Raw genomic sequence first — 20,156 nt, 5'->3', positions numbered from 1 at the left:
GACCCTAACATCATATACAATAAGCTCATTATAATTAAAATTATTATTATCATCATTATTAAGAATCATTAGCGTACTGGACAAAATTGCTTAGTGGTATTTCACTCGTCGCAACGTACCAAGTTCAAATTCCACCTAGGTCGATTTTGCTTTTCATCTCCCCAGGGTCAATAAAACGAGTAGCATTTGAGTATTGAGGCTGATGTAGTCGACTGTCCGCTTCCCTACAAAATGTCAGGCCTTGTGCCTTTAGTAGAAAGGACTATTATTTATGCAGAGAAGGACTTCATCATTAATGTGTTGACATGAATCCTTGGCTGTAGTAGTAGTGGTAAACGGGAGTGACCGCTGTCCGTGATAGCACTAGACAGCCATTATGTCCCCACACATAAAACGCTTCCACATGGGCTCTGTTGACACCAGTAAGAAACAATTATGAACTTTTCTTTTAATTGCATTTTTAAAAATATGTATTTTTGATAAGGTTCGTTTTTTCAAGAACCGAAGCATGTAAAAAATCTCTGAGAAAATTAAAAATTAAAATTTATCTTATATAGCGGCATTTTCAAACTTCTTTTTTATAAATATATACCCACTTGTATGCCACCTACACTTTTTATCAATATATATATGTCTGTATATATATATATATATATATGTCTGTATATATATATATATATATATATATATATATATGTCTGTATATATATATATATATATATATATATATATATGCCTGTATATATATATATATATATATATATATATATATGTCTGTATATATATATATATATATATATGTCTGTATATATATATATATATATATATATATATATATATATATATACATATACATATATATATATATATATACACGTGTATGTATAGTGGATGAGCTGGCAGAATCGTTAGTACACCAGGCAAAATGCTTGGCAGTGTTTTCATCTGACTTATTGTTCTGAGTTCTAATTCCATGGAGACTCACATTCAGGGACGATGGGCCCTGGGAGTGACGCAATCAAAACTAGAGTATTCCTTGAAACTGCTGGCCTTGTGCCAAAACGTGATGCCAATACTTATATGTATGTATATATATATATATATATATATACAAATTTAACGTTTAAGGTTTAAAGTAATCTGCAAATAAAAATAATATTTATTTCAAGTATTGAAAAGAACCGTGAAATAGGTCATTGTGAAAAATGCAGAGGATTACTTTGTGATAGTAATTATTTTCTGGGAAACAAAAACCATATCCTGAAAATGAATAATTAGAGACAATTCACAGTAATTAAATGGTTAATTACTATTTTTAATTTGATTACTTTCCCAGTTTATCATCAAGTGCAAAATTGAGATGCATTTAATAAGGGCCAAATGACTACCATTGTCTGTTTCTCTCTTTCTCTCTATACATACATATTAAAAATTTGCTTCTCAATCGCATGCTAGAGTTCAAACCCACTATGTGATATTTTGGGCAAATGACTCCTCGTATAGCTCCAGGCAGAACAAAGCCACAGAAACAGCACACACACACGTGTGTATGTAGTTTTGTATATGTATTAATGCAGATCCATTTACTTAGACATATCCATTCATGAGTGTATACACATATAAATGCATATGTATAAAGATGTACAAACGTTGACAAAAATATCTACACATATCTATAGATATATGTAAGCACACTCACAAATAAACAGTCATGCAAACATGCCCTTTCTTACGTATGTTTTGGTTTTACGTCCAGCTTTTCTACGCTCGCAGGGGTCGGGTGGATATATAATTGAGTCATTCTTTTACACCTGGATGGCCTTGTTATTACTACCTGGTTTTTAATAAATGGATCTCTTATTCCATACACCTTTGATGGTACCAGCAGATGGTTAGTTGAAGTAGGTGACTTGCTGGAAAATGCATATTTGCACAGGTAAAAAGCATATTTACGCAGGTAGAAAGCATCCATTACTCCCTGGGACTGGTCAACATTAGGAAGGGAATCCAGCCGTAGAACCCATGCCAAATCAGAGTGGGACCTGGTGAAGCCCTCCGGCTTACCATTTCCTGTCAGACCATTTAACCAATGCCAGCTAAATGACGATGATGATGATACAAGCTAAGAAAAATCGTGGCCATCCATACATACAGGCTGTCCTTTATGTCTATATCCCCTATGCCCCCTCCCACTCGATGGGTCTTTGTCTTGCGGGTGCCAGTGCCACATTAAATGCACTCATGCCAGCAGCACCTAGTGCACTCTGTAAGCACACTCACAAACAAACAGTCACGCAAACATGCCCTTTCTTACGTACGTTTTGGTTTTACGTCCAGCTTTTCTACACTAGCAGGGGTCAGGTGGATGGCCTTGTTATTACTACCTGGTTTTTAATAAATGGTCATGTAAAGTGTTTGGCATTAGAAAGGTCATCCAGCCATAGAAACTACCAAAAAAAACAATTAGTCCAACATCAACAGCTTTCAAGAAGGAAAAGGTTGTGAAATATAGACAATTAATGACCAGTGAGTGTCTTTATGGGCTTCAGAAATTATGATTTATCCTGAATTTTTTCGAATGCAGAATATTCATACATGTTGTATGTGGAGTATTATTGAAAATGAGAAAAGTTCGTTTTCATCTTTGATTTAAATTGTTAGCAACTGGTTAAGAAAAGACTTCTCAGAGATGACTGACAATATCACAGAAGAATTCTTGTATTAGCAACAAATACAGAAACTATAAAAAGGCATTATTATAGGATTTCATGCAACAGTAATGGGATGTGCGTGTATAATAGCATGTGTGTGTCCGTGATTGTGTGAGTGGTCACTTGAAACTTAATTATGCACTTTATAAATGTTTCGTTACAACCCATAATGTGTGTTCAAAAATTCAAGATCAGCCGAGAAGTTTGAAAGAAGATTTAAGGATTTCAGACAGACTGTGCTTAAATTCAACTTATTAGCTTCTCTTTTCTCTGCTGATGTTGATTCAGCACCGGATGAATTACAGTTTGAATTGATAGACATTCAATCAGATTGTTCATTGAAGGAAATGTTTCACTCCCTACCATTTGTAGAGCTTTACAAGTCACTCTCTGTTCAATGCTTTCCATGTTTAAGACATTTGGCTGCCACATGATTCTCTATTTTTGATTCCACTTCGATCTGTGAACAGAGTTTTTCCTGCATGAAGAGAAATACGTCCAAGAACAGGTCCATGGTGTCACACACAAACTTAAATGCTGTTGTGAGACTTTCCACCAGTGGCCTTATGCCACACTTTAAAAGAATCATCATCGTCGTTTAACGTCCGCTTTCCATGCTAGCATGGGTTGGACGATTTGACTGAGGACTGGTGAAACCAGATGGCTACATCAGGCTCCAATCTGATTTGGCAGAGTTTCCTGAGAAATCGATATCTGTCTCTATCTTGTTCCTGAAAGAATTGGGGTGGAGAAGATGGGCAGAGAGGGGTTTGATCTTTTGTACTTTTAATGGGTTTTTTTCTTCTTTTACTCTTGTCAAAATGTGTTGCTAAATATTCCATCAGTATAAAATTTGACTGGTTCTGAAGAAAAAAATTATCTAGATGTATTTTGACTCTATCCAAATGTTTATATTCCACTTTACGATGAAAGTAAACAAACAAAGTTTGTTCTTTTTTAGAAGCGTTGAGATGTATTGTAAGATACAGAAATAAATTTATTTCTCAAACGTGTGATAATGCTATAAATAGCGTGATAAAGGATAAATAATCCATATAATGCAGAAAAATACGTTGCCGGCCAGCCAAGAGACTCTGTATCTTATATATATATAATTTATATTCTATTATACAAACAAAACCAAATTCATCCACTCAGATTTTCAAATGCATGGTGAAGAAAATTTGCTAAATAGAGCTGTTTCCTAGCTTCTCTTCCAGCCACCAGCTGCTTCCATTCTTCCAAGAATGCCTCTTTGTTTTCATTGCTAAGTATAGTTCCCTATTCCACCATCCTGTCACCCTTCACCTGCCTGGCATTTTAGACCAGCTACAGATTTGTTCAGCAGCTCTACACAGGTTGTCTCATAAGAACTTCCAGATGCCCTCTATGTAACATAACTCCACTTCTTCCTTTTCTTTAAGGCTTTAATTAGATCACATCTTCAAAAGTTTCAAAGAATTCCTCTTCCAAATTAATTGAAATCTCTCACAACTTCAAGCTCTAAGTCTCAAATCACTAACTGCTAACCTCTGCTGCGAAGTCCATTCTTTACCAGGGAATGGCATAGCATTTACAAATATCCGCCTATCCTACTTTCGGGATAGAATGTAGCCAATCTGGTTTGTGTGTCACAAGATTCATAGCTGATCAAATGGCTGGTCGGTTCCCCCAAGTTCCGAAGTTAGCATTGTCAAAAACAGGGTGGGGCTGAAAATTATCAGAATCTCCTCCAAAATGTTTATTCTCAATTTCATGCAAATAATCCCAATGTGGACCCTTAAAAAACATATCTCAGCAATTCAAAGAAGATAATAAAGAATCAGTCAGATGTGGGGCACTAAACTATACTTATGGTCATCATTTTGTACTTGGTACCACTGTTTATTTGACAACTTTACAATATTCCTGTGTATGAAAAAGTTATAATTTATGTTATTGCATAACATATTTAATGAGTGAAGCATTTAAAACATAATAAACAATAAATATACTGTACAGGATGTGATATTCAAGAAAGAATACTGTGTAGGGTTGTCCATAGGAGGAAGAGGTTTGGTATACAGGTCCTTATGACATACAGAGAAAGGGGGTAAACATTACAAAAACAAAAATCTAAAAGATTTGGAAATACTTTAATCTCCATTGCATAAAACATACGAATATTACTCTTTTACTTGTTTCAGTCATTTGACTGTGGCCATGCTGGAGCAGCGCCTTTAAAAAAATAACGCAAACAAGATACTAGAGAAATTAGCTGCATCATTTGTCTCTTGTATGGATAGATTTGTGTCTAGTTAATGAACGACTTTCAGAGAATGATTTACCACAGATGTCACAATTATATGGCTTCTCTCCTGTATGAATACGTTTATGCCCAGTTAAGTGAATACTTTGAGAGAATGATTTACCACAGATGTCACAAGGGAATGGTTTCTCACCTGTATGAATACGTTTGTGTTTTCTTAAGTTACTATCACTAGAGAATGATTTACCACAGATATCACACTGATATGGTTTCTCTCCTGTATGAACATATTTGTGTATAGTCAAGTGATTGCTTTGAGAGAATGATTTACTACAGATATCACAATGATATGGTTTCCCTCCTGTATGAATATACTTGTGTTTAGTTAAGAGACTAGTTTGAGAGAATGATTTACCACAAACGTCACAATGAAATGGTTTCTCCCCTGTATGAATACGTTTGTGTGTAGTTAAATGAGTACTTTGAGAGAATAATTCACCACAAATATCGCAATGATATGGTTTCTCCCCTGTATGAATACGCCTGTGTTGTGTTAAGTTACTATTACGAAAGAATGATTTACCACAGAAATCACAATGATATGGCTTCTCTCCTGTATGAATATAATAGTGTTTCGTTAAGTCGCTACTTCCAGGAAATGATTTACCACAAATATCACAATGATATGGTGTCTCTCCTGTATGAATACGCTTGTGTATAATTAAGGCACTATTTGCAGAGAATGATTTACCACAGGTATCACAATGATATGGTTTCTCACCTGTATGAGTACGCTTGTGTTTAGTTAAGACACTATTCGTAGAGAATGATTTACCACAGATATCACAGTCGTATGGTTTCTCTCCTGTATGAACACGTTTGTGTATAATTAAGGTATTATGAGAGTAAGATATACCACAGATATCACACTGATATGGCTTTTCTCCTGTATGAATACGACTGTGTTTTGTTAACGCAGTATTTTCAGAGAATGATTTACCACAGATATCACACTGATATGGTTTCTCTCCTGTATGAATACGTATGTGTGTAGATAAGTGAGCATTTTGTGAGAATGATTTACCACAGACATCACAGTGATATGGTTTCTCTCCTGTATGAATACGTTTGTGCCCAGCCAAGTGACCACTTTGAGAGAATGATTTACCACACATATCACAGTGATATGGTTTCTCTCCTGTATGAATGCGTTGGTGTGTAGTTAAGGAAAAATTTGAAGAGAATGATTTACCACAAACATCACAGTGATATGGTTTTTCTCCTGTATGAATGCGTTTGTGTGTAGTTAAGCGAATACTTTGGGAGAATGATTTACCACACACATCACAGTGATATGGTTTTTCTCCTGCATGAAAACTTAGGTTACTGTTTTGAAGGAAGGACCTTGTACACATATCACTGTCATATGATCTCATCTGTTTTGTCATGTGTTCAGAGGAAATCCATTGTACAATTTTCTCTCTCTCTTCCATTATTTTTCTTCTCAAATCCAAGAATATATATTTTTCTTGTTTTTGTTCGTATGCTTTATTTTTTACAAATACTTCTACGGTTGAATTTCTGTCCAGTTTAGCAAAAATTCCATAAATGTATCCAATTTTAATCAGCACACAGGTTCCTCTTCTTCACACTCCAGTCAGGGAGGTGCACAAATTTATCTAATAATACTAATATTTCAGAGCAAATGTTTCACAGGAATTCTTCCACATATTTGTAGAAACAATCTGATACATCTGTTTCACATAATTTCTTTTTGTCTTAAAAACAGGATAGATATTGAGGATGTTTCTTCTGTTATGTCAACGTTGTCTGATGTTCTGAAATTAGATAGAAACAACAGCGTAAGATGTAGAGGTTACTTAAAAAATATGGATTCATTTGTATTGAGATAAACTGTAAAAATAGACATTTACCTTGACAACTGAGCTGAATGCCAACAGCTCCCTAAAGAAGTGCCAAGCTCTCAAAATAGAGGGAACATGTAGAAGTGGGACACCCAGGAAGATATGGAATGAAGTACTGAAGTGCGAACTCAGAATGCCAAACCTTTCATGTGATATGACAAAAGACTGATGTTCCTGGTGCCTTGCTGTACTCAAGAAGACCCACACCGCATAACAGATGTGTTAAGACTCGTTCCTCCGGTGGGGAAAAGCACTTGTGACTGTTTTTCACAAAAGTGGCTGTCTAGTGTTATGTAAAAGAGATTCGTTTCCAAACAATTGATAAATCAAAACAAAAGTATTCGTTTCCAAACATTTCAGTGGTTGGAATGTATTTGAGAAGATTTCTCAAACTAAAACACACAACAAACTAATGGGGCAACGACGGAAAGTGCAGAAGGGGTTGTTACCTAAATACAGAGGTCCCAACACATCTACATCATGATATGAAGGGGATGTAATCTCGTTTTACGAAAACTACCGTGACTTCACATAAGCGGTCCTTGCCTAAGTCAAAATGGATATATTTCAGGTTACAACTATTGCAAACGATCCGAAGAAGTTGGTAGATTTTTTAAAGTCCTGGTGTGTTACGTACAAAGCATATTTTAGGTACTATTCAAGAAGAGTGGTCCCGGAGCGCGCATCCGCGCCAGCGAGTCGTGACTAGTCGATCCTACGACTACCTAGCGCGCGTGTGCGTCATGCGCAAAACATGAATAAGGGTTTTTTTCTAAACAAAGTAAATAATTATTTTTAAACGAAGTAAATAAATTATTCACTGCCTGTTTTGGGTAAAGAGTCCATTAAAAAGTCGGTCTTTCAAAATCTACTGTTGTTCAATGGTGTCAGTACATGAGGGACATTACAAGTAATTATCTTTTGCGTAACCCCAACCAAATTGGTGGACTTGGGCAGATCGTAGAAATAGATGAACCTATGATGTGCAAGTGCAAATACAACGGAGGATGGGATTGAGAGGATAAAAATAGGTTTTTAGTCTTTGTACCTGACCGTTCTTCTGAAACTTATTCAAAAATCTATCAAACCAGGGACTATATATTCTGATTGTTGGAGTGCGTCCTACAATGGGATTACTGAAATAGATGTGACTCCAAAATACACCCTGGAAGGACGTAAAACGACGTTTTAAGAATAAGATGGAGAAGATTCAACAAAAACAAAAAATATTATTTACTTTACCCATATTTTAAATGTATGTGTGTGGACGTGTAATAACACTTATTACTGATATAAGCACAAGAGATAATCGCAATATCATACAATGGACTAAGGTAAAGCATGTGCACCCCACCTGACCTTAATGAGTGTACCCTGTAAAAACATCAGATTAAAAACAGTATGAGAGTTGGGGGGAGAAGATCGCAGTAACAACAGATGATATTGTGAAGCTCCTAACATCATTAACAGTAATTTTGGTAAAATAATGCCGAAATATCAGCCAAATCTCGTACAAATCAGGAGAATCACTCATTCACTGCTAGGGGACTCGTAAGCCACTCGACCATCATATTGTAAGTTACTCATTTCATTTCATCATTCGCTTTATGTACCTCACGTTTTGTATTGAGGCCTTCGTGCCTATAATAAAGATTTTACTAATAGCAGCTTGATCCCGCACAAATCGTGGACATCTTTCATTCATAGAACAAAGAACAAAGAATTGAGGCGCCAAAATACCGAATGTTTTCATCGGTTAATACTTACGGAAATGTTTCATAAAGGACAGTGTTGCTACATATATATATAGGTATGTATCTGGTAGTTGGGAAATGCATTATAAGAAAGTACTATAAGGATTATCAGCTGAGAAAGAAAACTTCCTTCAGAACATTTCACCAAACATAAAGATGAAGTAGGAAGAACTTCCAATGCGCATGCGTTTCACCAAAATATTTAAGGTAACTAACTCTTCTTAAATCACCTTTCGGTTATTTTGTACCCTGTCTTCTAAGTATTTCACCCTTGTCGTGATATCTGCGCTGAATCATTCTCTGAAAGCAATGTCTTGACTAAACATATTTGTATTGATATGAGGACATGGATCTTTTCCTTTCGGCCGGCACATGGAAAAAATAATTTTTTTGTAACTAAACACTTTCAAATTTCGTATACTGCTAGAATGTGTCATTTAAAACTTCGTTTACTCTTGGCGTTTTTAAGAAAGTTCTTTATTTTCGAAGTTATTTCGTGTTTCGGTAATTTCAACCAATCAATGACGTCTATTGAGGTGAAAACATCTACTGCTGTGGTTTGTCAACAAGACGTTCCAGCGGTGTATATCTAGTTTGTCACTGTTATTTCTGATATGTTTACATTTGAGATACACATGTGTATAGTTTAATCAATTCAGTTATTAGTTATTTTAGGGTTTTCAAAATTGCCTATTTTGTTTGTTGAATTATTTTCGTTTGCTTAGTGCTTAGTTACGAAAAATTAATTTCTCGGTGTGCCGTTCAAAGGGAAAAGATCCCATTTCCCCCCCCCCTCTCCCTCCAATTTCTTCATTTTTCCGTAACTCTAACCCTAACTCTAAAACCTGAACCCTAACCCTAAAACCAGTACAAACGCACGAGCAATGTCGTAAATAAGAGTGATAAACGAAATATACACCGCCGATAGTTGTTGACAAACAACGGCAGTAATTTTATTCAGTTCAATACACGTCATTGATTGGTTGAAATTACTGAAATACAACAACACAAAATAACTTTGAAAATAAAGAATTTTCTTAAAAACGCCAAGAGTAAATGTTTTAAATGACATATTCTACCAGTATACGAAATTTGAAAGTGTTTAATTACAAAAAGTCTGCATACATCCCACACTTTTATTTCTGTAACCCAAAATACTTCATAATTTTGGTCCTCAATCTGTAGAATATTAACATCCATTTTATTATTGTTTTCAGTTTCTGTTTTTCCCCTTGCTAAATAAAGCTGTCTCTTAGCTTCTCTTCCAGCTACCAGCTGTTCCCATTCTTCCAAAAATGCCTCTTTGCTTTCATTGCTCAGTATACTTCCCTGTTCCACCATCATGTCACCCTTCACCTGGCTGGCATTTTAGACCAGCTACAGATTTGTCCAGCAGCTCTACACAGGTTGTCTCCTAAGAACTTCCAAATACCTTCTATCTTATATATCTCCACTTCCTCCTTTTTGTCAAAGGCTTTAATTAGTAGCTCACCCCTCAAACTGCTTTAAGGATCCCTAAGTTTTTAGGACTTCCAAATTGGTTGAAATCTCTCCAACTGGTTTAAGGAGCCCTAAATTTCTAGGGCTTCCTCTTCCAAATTGGCTGAAATCTCTCACAGCTTCAAGCCCTAAGCCTCAAATCACTAACTGCTATCCTATGTTGGGAAGTCCATTTTTTTTTACCAAGGAATGACTTCGCATTCAGAAGTGCCTGCCTATCCAGCCAAAATGGTGAGAAATTAGCCAATCTGGTTTGTGTGCCACAAGATTCATAGGGGATCAAATGGCTGGTAGGTTCCCCCAAGTTCTGGAGTCAGCATTGACAAAAATAGGGTGGGGTTAACCCTTTTGTTACTATATTTCTGACCAAAATACCCTCCCCACTCATGAGATTCAATTAAATTCTAAAATAATCATGAATTTAAACTAGTAACTTTTTTTTACTTATCAACATGTGATATTTGGAACATAATTGAAGAAAGGGTTCTTAATCAATTCTATTGCATAATTTTTGTCTCAAAAAGAGTAAAACTAAATAAATTTGAAAAATATTTATACAATCTAATCATACATATATACAATATTTCTATCATGGCAAGTTGTAAAACATCCCCCTCTACATACTGCATCCTTGCAGAATGCACATTGGAAAGACGTTTCAACTGGCCGTCCACTGGGAGATTTTCTTTGATGTAGACATTCCCGGCACTGCCTTTTGCGAATCCTAATCTTTTCTAATTTATGTAAATCAGCTGAACTCAGAAGATCTCTCTGGCAAGTTTTGCTTTTCATTACTGCAGTTATTTTTTTGGAGGAATAACCTGCCCTCAACTGCGTTGCTACATCTGCTCGGAACTGCAGATGGTTGCACCGCTTTGCGAGCCCCTCCTGATTTGGTATATAATATAAATGCATTTACAATGCTCATGTTTACTATATACCAAACCAGGTATCGCCACCATTTATTACCCGGTCTGCCAACCGGATAACTCATCATCTGGCTCAGCCGATCCACACCTCCCATGTACCTGTTATAATCAAGGTTCACAAACGGGGTGCCACTTTCATCTACACATGGTTGTGCACTGGTAGACAGAAAATTTATCTGCCTCTTACCTCTGTATGCGGTTGCTAGCAGATGTCCTTTCTGCAGTTGGATTATTTCACCTTTTTTTATATCCAACGGCAGCATTTTTTACTACTAGCAATTACTGTGAATGAAAAAGTCATAGCTTAGGTTATTGTAGAACATATTTAATGAGTGAAGCATTTAAAAAAATAATAAACGGCAAATATACTGTACAGGTGGTGATAATCAAGAAAGAATAAGGTGTAGGGTTGCCAGGAACCGGTTTGATATAGAGGTCCTTACATCACAGAAAGAAAAGAGGTGTAAATTACAAAAACAAAACACAAAATCTAAAAGTTTTAGAAATCAATTTCCATTGGACAAAACATGGGATTATTAAAAATAGCAAACAAGAAATTATAAATACTAATTTTTTCTTTTCTCTCCTATATGGATAGATTTGTGTCTAGTTAATTCACTACGTTTAGAGAATGATTTACTACAGATATTACAGTATTGTTTCCCTCCCATATGAATATGTTTGTGTTTAGTTAAGACACTACTATGAGAGAATGATTTACCACAGATGTCACACCGATATGGTTTCTCTCCTGTATGACTACGTTTGTGTCCAGTTAAGTGAATACTTTGAGAAAATGATTTACCACAGATATCACAGGGAAATGGTTTCTCCCCTGTGTGAATACGTTTGTGCTTTGCTAAGTTACTATTATGAGAGAATGATTTACCACACATATCACAGTGATATGGTTTCTCTCCTGTATGAATACGTATGTGTTCAGTTAAGTGAATACTTTGAGAGAATGATTTACCACAGACATCACACTGATATGGCTTCTCTCCTGTATGAATACATTGGTGTGTAGTCAAGATACTATTATGAGAGAATGATTTACCACAGACATCACAGCGATATGGCTTCTCTCCTGTATGAACACGTTTGTGTTTAGTTAAGACACTATTCTGAGAGAATGATATACCACAGATATCACACTGATATGGCTTCTCTCCTGTATGAATACGTTTGTGTTTTGTTAAGGCAGTATTTTCAGAGAAAGATCTACCACAAGTATCACAATGATATGGCTTCTCTCCTGTATGAGTACGTTTATGTGCAGTAACACTACTACGGTTAGTGAATGATTTATCACAGATATCACAGTCATTTGGTTCCTCTCCTGAATGAATATGTTTGAGTCTAGTTCTCCCAATATTTGCTGTGTATGGTTTACCACAAATATCAAAGTGATGTGGTTTCTCTCCTGTATGAGTACGTTTGTGTTTAGTTAAGACACTTTTTGAAGAGAATGATTTACCACAGATATCACAGTGATATGGTCTCTCTCCTGTATGAACACGCATGTGTATAATTAAGGCACTATTATGGGGGTATGATATACCACAGATATCACACTGATATGGCTTTTCTCCTGTATGAAAGCGATTGTGTTTTGTTAAGGCAGTATTTTCAGAGAATGATTTACCACAGATATCACACTGATATGGCTTCTCTCCCGTATGAATACGTATGTGTGTAGATAAGTGACCACTTTGAGAGAATGATTTACCACAGATATCACACTGATATGGTCTCTCTCCTGTATGAATACGTTTGTGTCCAGTTAAGTGAATATTTTGAGAGAAGGATTTACCACAAACATCACAGTGATATGGTTTCTCTCCTGCATGAATACGTTTGTGTCCAGTTAGGTGAATACTTTGAGAAAAGGATTTACCACAGACATCACAGTGATATGGCTTCTCTCCTGTATGAATACGTTTGTGTGTAGTTAAGGCACTATTATGAGAGAATGATTTACCACAGACATCACAGTGATAAGGCTTCTCTCCTGTATGAATACGTTTGTGCTTAAGTAGGTCACTTTCTTCAAGGCAGGACTTTGTACAGATATCACAGTCATATGATTTCATCTTGTTTATTACGTGTTCAGAGGAAATCAATTCTACAATCATCTCACTCTCTTCCATGATTTTTCCTCTCAAATCCAAGAATATATATTTTTCTTGCTTTTCTTTTTATACTTTAAGTCTTACAAATCTTTCTGTCTAGTGTTAACCTTTTGCAGCACTTTCATAAATTTATCCAACTTTAATTAGCACACAATCTCCTCCTCTTCACACACCAGTCAGGGATGTTCACAAATTTGGCTAATAATATTATGTCAGCGCACATGACTAATTTGGTTCATAAATGTTTCATAGGAATTCTTCCACATATTTGTAGAAACAATGTGATACATCTGTTTCAGGTAATAATTTCGTTTAGTTTTTAAAAAATGCTAGACATGGAGGATGTTTCTTCTGTTATGTCAACGTTGTCTGATGTTCTGAAATTAGATAGAAACAACAGCGTAAGATGTAGAGGTTACTTAAAAAATACGCAATCAAAACTAGAGTATTCCTTGAAACTGCTGGCCTTGTGCCAAAATTTGAAGCCAATACTTATATATATGTGTATATATATATATATATATATATATACAAAATAGTGTACGAATTTATGCACAAATAAGGTGACATTTAACAGGACACCTTACATGCTAGAGAGGGCAGTTAAAGCCCCCAAAAAGAGTAATTTCAAAGGGAATGAAAAATAACAATATTTCTATAGTTACCCCTAGACTCGCGTTAATGCGCAAATATATTAATTTGCCATCAATGCTTGTGTGTGTGTATATATAAAGCAGAAATATATATATTTATATATTGAATTACGGAAAAATTTGGATAAGTACTGTTTTTCACTTTGCTAAAGATTTTCTACTATTTGAAAATAATATGTATTCTTGTTTTTTATACTATTCATTTGGTTCTTTATAGATTATTTTAATAGATACCTTATTTAACACTAAATTATTTAGAAGTTATAGTTTCATTTCAACATAATATTAGAACTTCGATTTGAATAGTGTTGATATATTTTTGATTATTTTTGATTAATAATATTTGATTAATTATTAATCTTTATAGTTTATAATATCGTTAAAGTTTTTTTTTAAATCAAAACTTTGTATATATATATAAAGTTTAATCTTTTATTCTTAATTTTTTCATTCATATTTTTTATTATTACGTTTGTAGAAATAAATAATCTTGTATTTTTCTATTATTCAATTGATCTTTAATTATAATTAAATAAACGTCTTTAGCTTTAAATAGTATAGCTTTAACTATTACACCGGTTAAATATGTACTAATTTTATCTTCATTATTATTTTAAACTTAAACTTCGTTCAACTTGTATTTAAAACAATGATAATTTAAAACAATGATAATTTATGTAAGATGTTTTTTGTATATAATATACATGTTATTATAATGGATGAAGAGATGATTATTGAATGGTTATTATTTTGATATTATGATATTTTTTTAATAATTTTTCTATCTTTATATAATAAGTAGTTCATATTAATTCATTTGGTACTTATTGTTGGTTGAGATATATATATCTAATTATTGTTCTACTTACGATCTGACGAGTAGCTATATTTTTGAATAGAATTTATTTTCGATAATTTCAATTGATTTTAATCGATTTAAATTACTTTTCTATTTGAAAATTAGTTATGAAACACGTGTAATCTTTTTATTATATTTATATTATGATATTTACTTTACTTTATATTATACTCATTTATTGTGCTTTTAATTATTAATTTTTCTATATGTGATAGTGGATTTTCATCGATGAGTTCTTGAAAATTGGTTATTTTCCCTAAAACTATATATATATAAATTTATATAATTAAGGATAAGATTGTTATTTAAAATACCAATCATATCAAGTGGCCAGCATGGGAATAAAAACCTCATAGGTAATAATTATTATTAAAATTATAATTAAGGGTATCTAAAAGATATAGCAGATAGATATAGCGGTTATAGCAGTCAAAACTTGACACTAAAACCACATCAAGTATTCATACAGCATCAGGAGACAAAATGAACTAGCAAAAAATGATTTTTTTAAGGTTTAAAGTAATCTGCAAATAAAAATATTAGAATGTAAAAAAATTATTATTTCAAGTATTGAAAAGAACCCTTTTCTATTCGTTACAACATGCAACGTCTAATATGCCATGTCTGATCTAAACTTATTTTAAAAGATTAAAATCGATACAAATTTAATGTTTAAGGTTTAAAGTAATCTGCAAATAAAAATATTAGAATGTAAAGAAAATAATATTTATTTCAAGTATTGAAAAGAACCGTGAAATAGGTCATGTGAAAAATGCAGAGGATTACTACTATGTGATTATAATTATTTTCTGGGAAACAAAAACCATATCCTGAAAATGAATAATTAGAGACAATTCACAGTAATTAAATGGTTAATTACTATTTTTAATTTGAATACTTTCCCAGTTTTTCATCAAGTGCAAAATTGAGATGCATTTAATAAGGGCCAAAATGACTACCACTGTCTGATTCTCTCTTTCTTTCTCTCTCTGTGTATACATGTATATTAAAAATTTGCTTCTCAATCGCATACTACCGAGTTCAAACCCACTTCGTGATATTTTGGGCAAGTGACTCCTCGTATAGCTCCAGGCAGAACAAAGCTTTGTGAGTGGATGGATTCAAGAGTAGTAGGGCCCTGGTTTGGAAGATCAACATGGTTGAAGGGAACGGAGCCACATCTTAGCCACTGTCGTTCTTGCGTCTCCTCTGATATGGTGAAGTGTCTCCTGTCAGGACTCCCAGCCATGGGTTAAATAGCACGTCACGGAATTGTCTTTGAAAGGTTACTTGCAGACACCGCACCAAACACAGGGCATCTGAACCCCGTCCCCTCATCGAAGAGAAGATAACTCCGTACAAAAGCTGAATTCCGATAACTACTGGGTTGGTGGCAGTTGTTGTCCGAGACCAAGAAAGAGTGGGACTGGCTGTGCAGAAAGCAGGTAAACCATTCCATCAATATTCATCGTATAGGTTGTTCCACCAAGCAAGACATCGGCACCAACACCGTTCTACTTTCTTCATAAATCCATTGGCAACAGAGAAAGGAGGCGGAGGGAATTGAGAGGGGATGTCAGGGAAAGTTTTCGGCTTTCACCCGGCACCCTGGCAAACCTAGGGTGGGAGATCGTTAAAAATCATTGCTTTGCTCTGTATTGCTGAAACCTCATTGGCTGTGGTGATAATGATGATGATGACGATGATGATCATGATACATACATGCATGTTCGACCGTGTGACGCGTTAAATATTGTCTGATTTAAGAAGCCACATCAGATGCCATGAAAGTGCTAAGGTGTAGGTACAGGAGGTGGTCAAACTCTGTGTAAGGAGTAGACAACCACCGTATGTATCAGGTTGTCCGGAAAGTTTGTGCCGATTTTTAAAGGAAAGAAAAAGGTCAATAAATACTTGCCATTACATTTTTAATCAACCAAATATGAACCATTTTGTTGCACAATGCGTCTCCATCTTTCTTTTAACTTGAAAATACCCTCTTTCCAGAATTGAGGTGGTTTCATGGCAAATAAGTCGAAAGGTAAGCTACTATAAATCGACACGAATATACACATACCCACACAAATAAAAACATATGTACACATACATACTCATATGCACACATACATACACTCATATAAACAAGTACATACATATATATACCCACATATATATACCCACATATATATACCCACATATATATACCCACATATACACAAACATGAAGCTAGAAAGAAGCACAGCTGGTGCATTTCAAAATGGGAAACACACAAATACTTCTTTATTCTTAATTGATATATTTAATCAATAAAATATTTCTTCCCATTATTGATAAAAGAATCTCATCTATTTTGGAAATTGCCGACCCCTTCATGATAGATAATACCTTCGACATTCCATCAAACACAAAGCACAACTTTCTTTAGTCTGAGACACTAACTTGGGAATAGATTGTCTATATTTATTGTCATTCTTGTTGGAAATAACGACAGAGGAGGACCCGCTTTTCAACAGTTGCGATGATTCTACCAAAGAAAGATTTGATAACAAGTCTACTCTTCAATGACAAGCAGAGGTTAGCAACTCTTTGATGAAGCTGAGAAACAGTCACATGATGAGGGATCCACAGTCTGAATTCAAACACTTTTTCCCCAGTTCATGAAGGTGTTTTATGATGGAAATGTGACTTCAGTTGAACTGCTTGGCTTAATCTTTTGAGGTTTACTTTGAATTTTGCTCATCCGAGTTCGATATTGATAGAACTTGATCAGCTAGATCAAGGGAAATCTGCGGGAGAAATCTTTCCTGGGCGAAACTGGAATGTCCAGGCAACTTACAACATTGTTTCCATGGACAGAACAACGAATATTTCTTGCTGCTTCCATTGCTAAAGGGCTCCTTTTTTATTTGTACAGCATGCAATGTCTAATCTAAACTCATTTAAAAAGATTAAAATCAATACAAATTTAACGTTTAAGGTTTAAAGTAATCTGCAAATAAAAATGTTAGAATGTAAAGAAAATAATATTTATTTCAAGTATTGAAAAGAACCGTGAAATAGGTCATTGTGAAAAATGCAGAGGATTACTTTGTGATAGTAATTATTTTCTGGGAAACAAAAACCATATCCTGAAAATGAATAATTAGAGACAATTCACAGTAATTAAATGGTTAATTGCTATTTTTAATTTGAATACTTTCCCAGTTTATCATCAAGTGCAAAATTGAGATGCATTTAATAAGGGCCAAATGACTACCATTGTCTGCTTCTCTCTTTCTCTCTATACATACATATTAAAAATTTGCTTCTCAATCGCATGCTACAGAGTTCAAACCCACTACCTGATATTTTGGGCAAATGACTCCTCGTATAGCTCCAGGCAGAAACAGTAGAACAATTAACAACATAATAAAAATAAGTTTTATTTTTGGTGATGCTTGGTTTTACAAATCCTGTTAGTCAGCTTAGCTGCTGGTTAAATTGTATTCAACATTGGAAGGTTAGAAGCTTCGTTGGGGCATGCCAAAGGAGCAAGTAGTTGTCATGTTGAAACTAAAGAGGCTTAGAAAGCGCGTTAAGTACTGGTTTTACTACGCATGCGCACTCGAGGGGCTTCCGGGAAGGCAAGTCCCTTGCGCATGCATGGGTTGTACTTCCTTAATGACGGCCGTAATTTCGCGCCACTACAACTTAAATCTTTACAAACTCGATCAATCTGTAACTAAATCTGGATTTAATTTCATTTCATACAAACTTTGCTATCAATTACGGATAATTGCAAACACAACTTATTTATGTGTACGGATCTATTTCAAAACAGGGGCACCAGTATTTTCTTAACGAAACACTTTGAAACTTGGGACACTGGTAGAATGTGTCATATAAAACATCTTTTACTCTTAGTCTTCTTAACAAAAAAAAAAAAGGAATTCGCAAGTTATTCCATGTTAAAGTTGTCGTATTTCTGTAATTTCAACCAATCACTGACGTCTATTCAGCTGAATAGAGTTACTGCTGGGCGGTCATAAAAATGTTATTCCCTGTGACATACTTCATCCGGTTTAATCGTAATTTATACGCATATATTGTTTATATAATAAATTACGCTGTGCGTATCTATGTGTGTAACAATTTTAGAGTTCGGATTCTAGAGTTAGGGGTTGGGTTAGGGGATTAATACGATATACACCATTACAGCGCTAACTGTTTTCAATTGAATAGACGTCAGTGATTAGTAGAAATTGTCGAAATAAGACAATTTTTTACATGAAATAAATTCGAATACAAAAATATTTTTCTGTTCTATAACACAAAATAGATAAGTATACGAAGTTTGAAAGTCTTTCGGTACCAAAAACACTACATAAAACATAAATGAAAACTGGTGCCCCCGTTTTGAAATAGATCCATGTGTACATTTTCATAAATGTTTCCACGCGGTCCGCGCAAAATTGAAGTTGTGCAAACAGCAAGCACTTAGGTAATTTATTTATCAGATACGCGCACAGAGTTATTTGGGGCTTAGACAACCATTGCTGGAGTCACCCGAAAGTTTTTTTTTTCCTTTGGAATTCAGAAAGTGTAAAAAAAAACTTCTGAAAGTTAAAATTTTTTTCCCCAGATTCGTAAATCACTCTTTTTCTATGTTAATTAAAAAAAAATTCGAAAAAAAAGTTACAAATTAAAAAAATATTTTGAAAACGTAATTTTGGGGCACTATATATATATATATATGTATGTGTGTATATATTTGTGTCTGTGTTTGTCCCCCCACCATCGCTTGACAACCGATGCTGGTGTAATTACGTCCCCGTAACTTAGCGGTTCGGCAAAAAGAGAACGATAGAATAAGTACTAGGTTTACAAAGAATACGTCCTCGCGTCGATTTGTTCGACCAAAGGCGGTGCTCCAGCAAGGCCGCAGTCAAATGACAAACAAGTAAAAGGGTAAAAGAGAGTATCCATTTATCTGGAATTTATGAGGTAACGAGTCGGTGTGAGGGGTACACAACTAGTTGTTCCGCGCGCGCGCATGCCTATGGATGTGTGTCTTTGTTTTCGCCGTATGCCCCACTCCATCAATTTGTTCACACTCCCTACCTTCGCTGCTCGAGAAAGTTACGACCAAAGAAATGAGACTTGCACGTGCCTAATTAATTACATATCATTGCAGGGTATTCCGGGATTTCTAGAAGCCGGATAAGATGTCCGCTACTGTGTGTATATAGATAGATATGTATGTATATCTTACCTGTTATAATATAATACAAATCAATAATTAGTGTGAAAATAGATTTGATTTCACCAAATTTCCCTCAAAAGATACAAAACACGTTTTGTTCTCGCCATCTACAATGCTTGCAACGGAAGCGGAAGTAAAGAGTGCCAAGGGACAAGACTACAGTCGCCACTCTAGTAAATAAAAGCAAAAAAATGTAATATTT

The 20,156-nt window shown here is 34.8% G+C and overlaps 1 protein-coding gene across 3 annotated transcripts in view; it reads right to left on the bottom strand.

The window, feature by feature from the left end:
* Positions 1-4,827: 4,827 nt before the first annotated feature.
* The window catches only part of LOC128251109 (uncharacterized), a 37,033-nt gene continuing 21,704 nt past the window's right edge, over positions 4,828-20,156 (bottom strand). The window contains exons 4-5 of one of the 3 annotated variants that reach the window (XM_089344440.1): positions 11,747-13,114; positions 4,828-6,253 (exon numbers count right to left, since the gene is read on the bottom strand). In XM_089344440.1, the coding sequence (XP_089200566.1) occupies positions 4,974-6,253; positions 11,747-13,114 (2,648 nt within the window). In that variant the 3' untranslated portion in view covers positions 4,828-4,973. Of the gene's footprint in view, positions 6,798-8,651; positions 13,115-19,963; positions 20,155-20,156 lie in introns of those variants that run through there. The other 2 variants (XM_089344438.1, XM_089344439.1) reach the window with 2 other exon arrangements.

This window comes from Octopus bimaculoides, chromosome 28, assembly GCF_046866305.1.
Source record: "Octopus bimaculoides isolate indiv1 chromosome 28, ASM4686630v1, whole genome shotgun sequence".
Classification (NCBI taxonomy): domain Eukaryota; kingdom Metazoa; phylum Mollusca; class Cephalopoda; order Octopoda; family Octopodidae; genus Octopus; species Octopus bimaculoides.
Note: the sequence above shows the minus strand (reverse complement) of the source record. Positions and strands in the feature narration are given on the sequence as shown.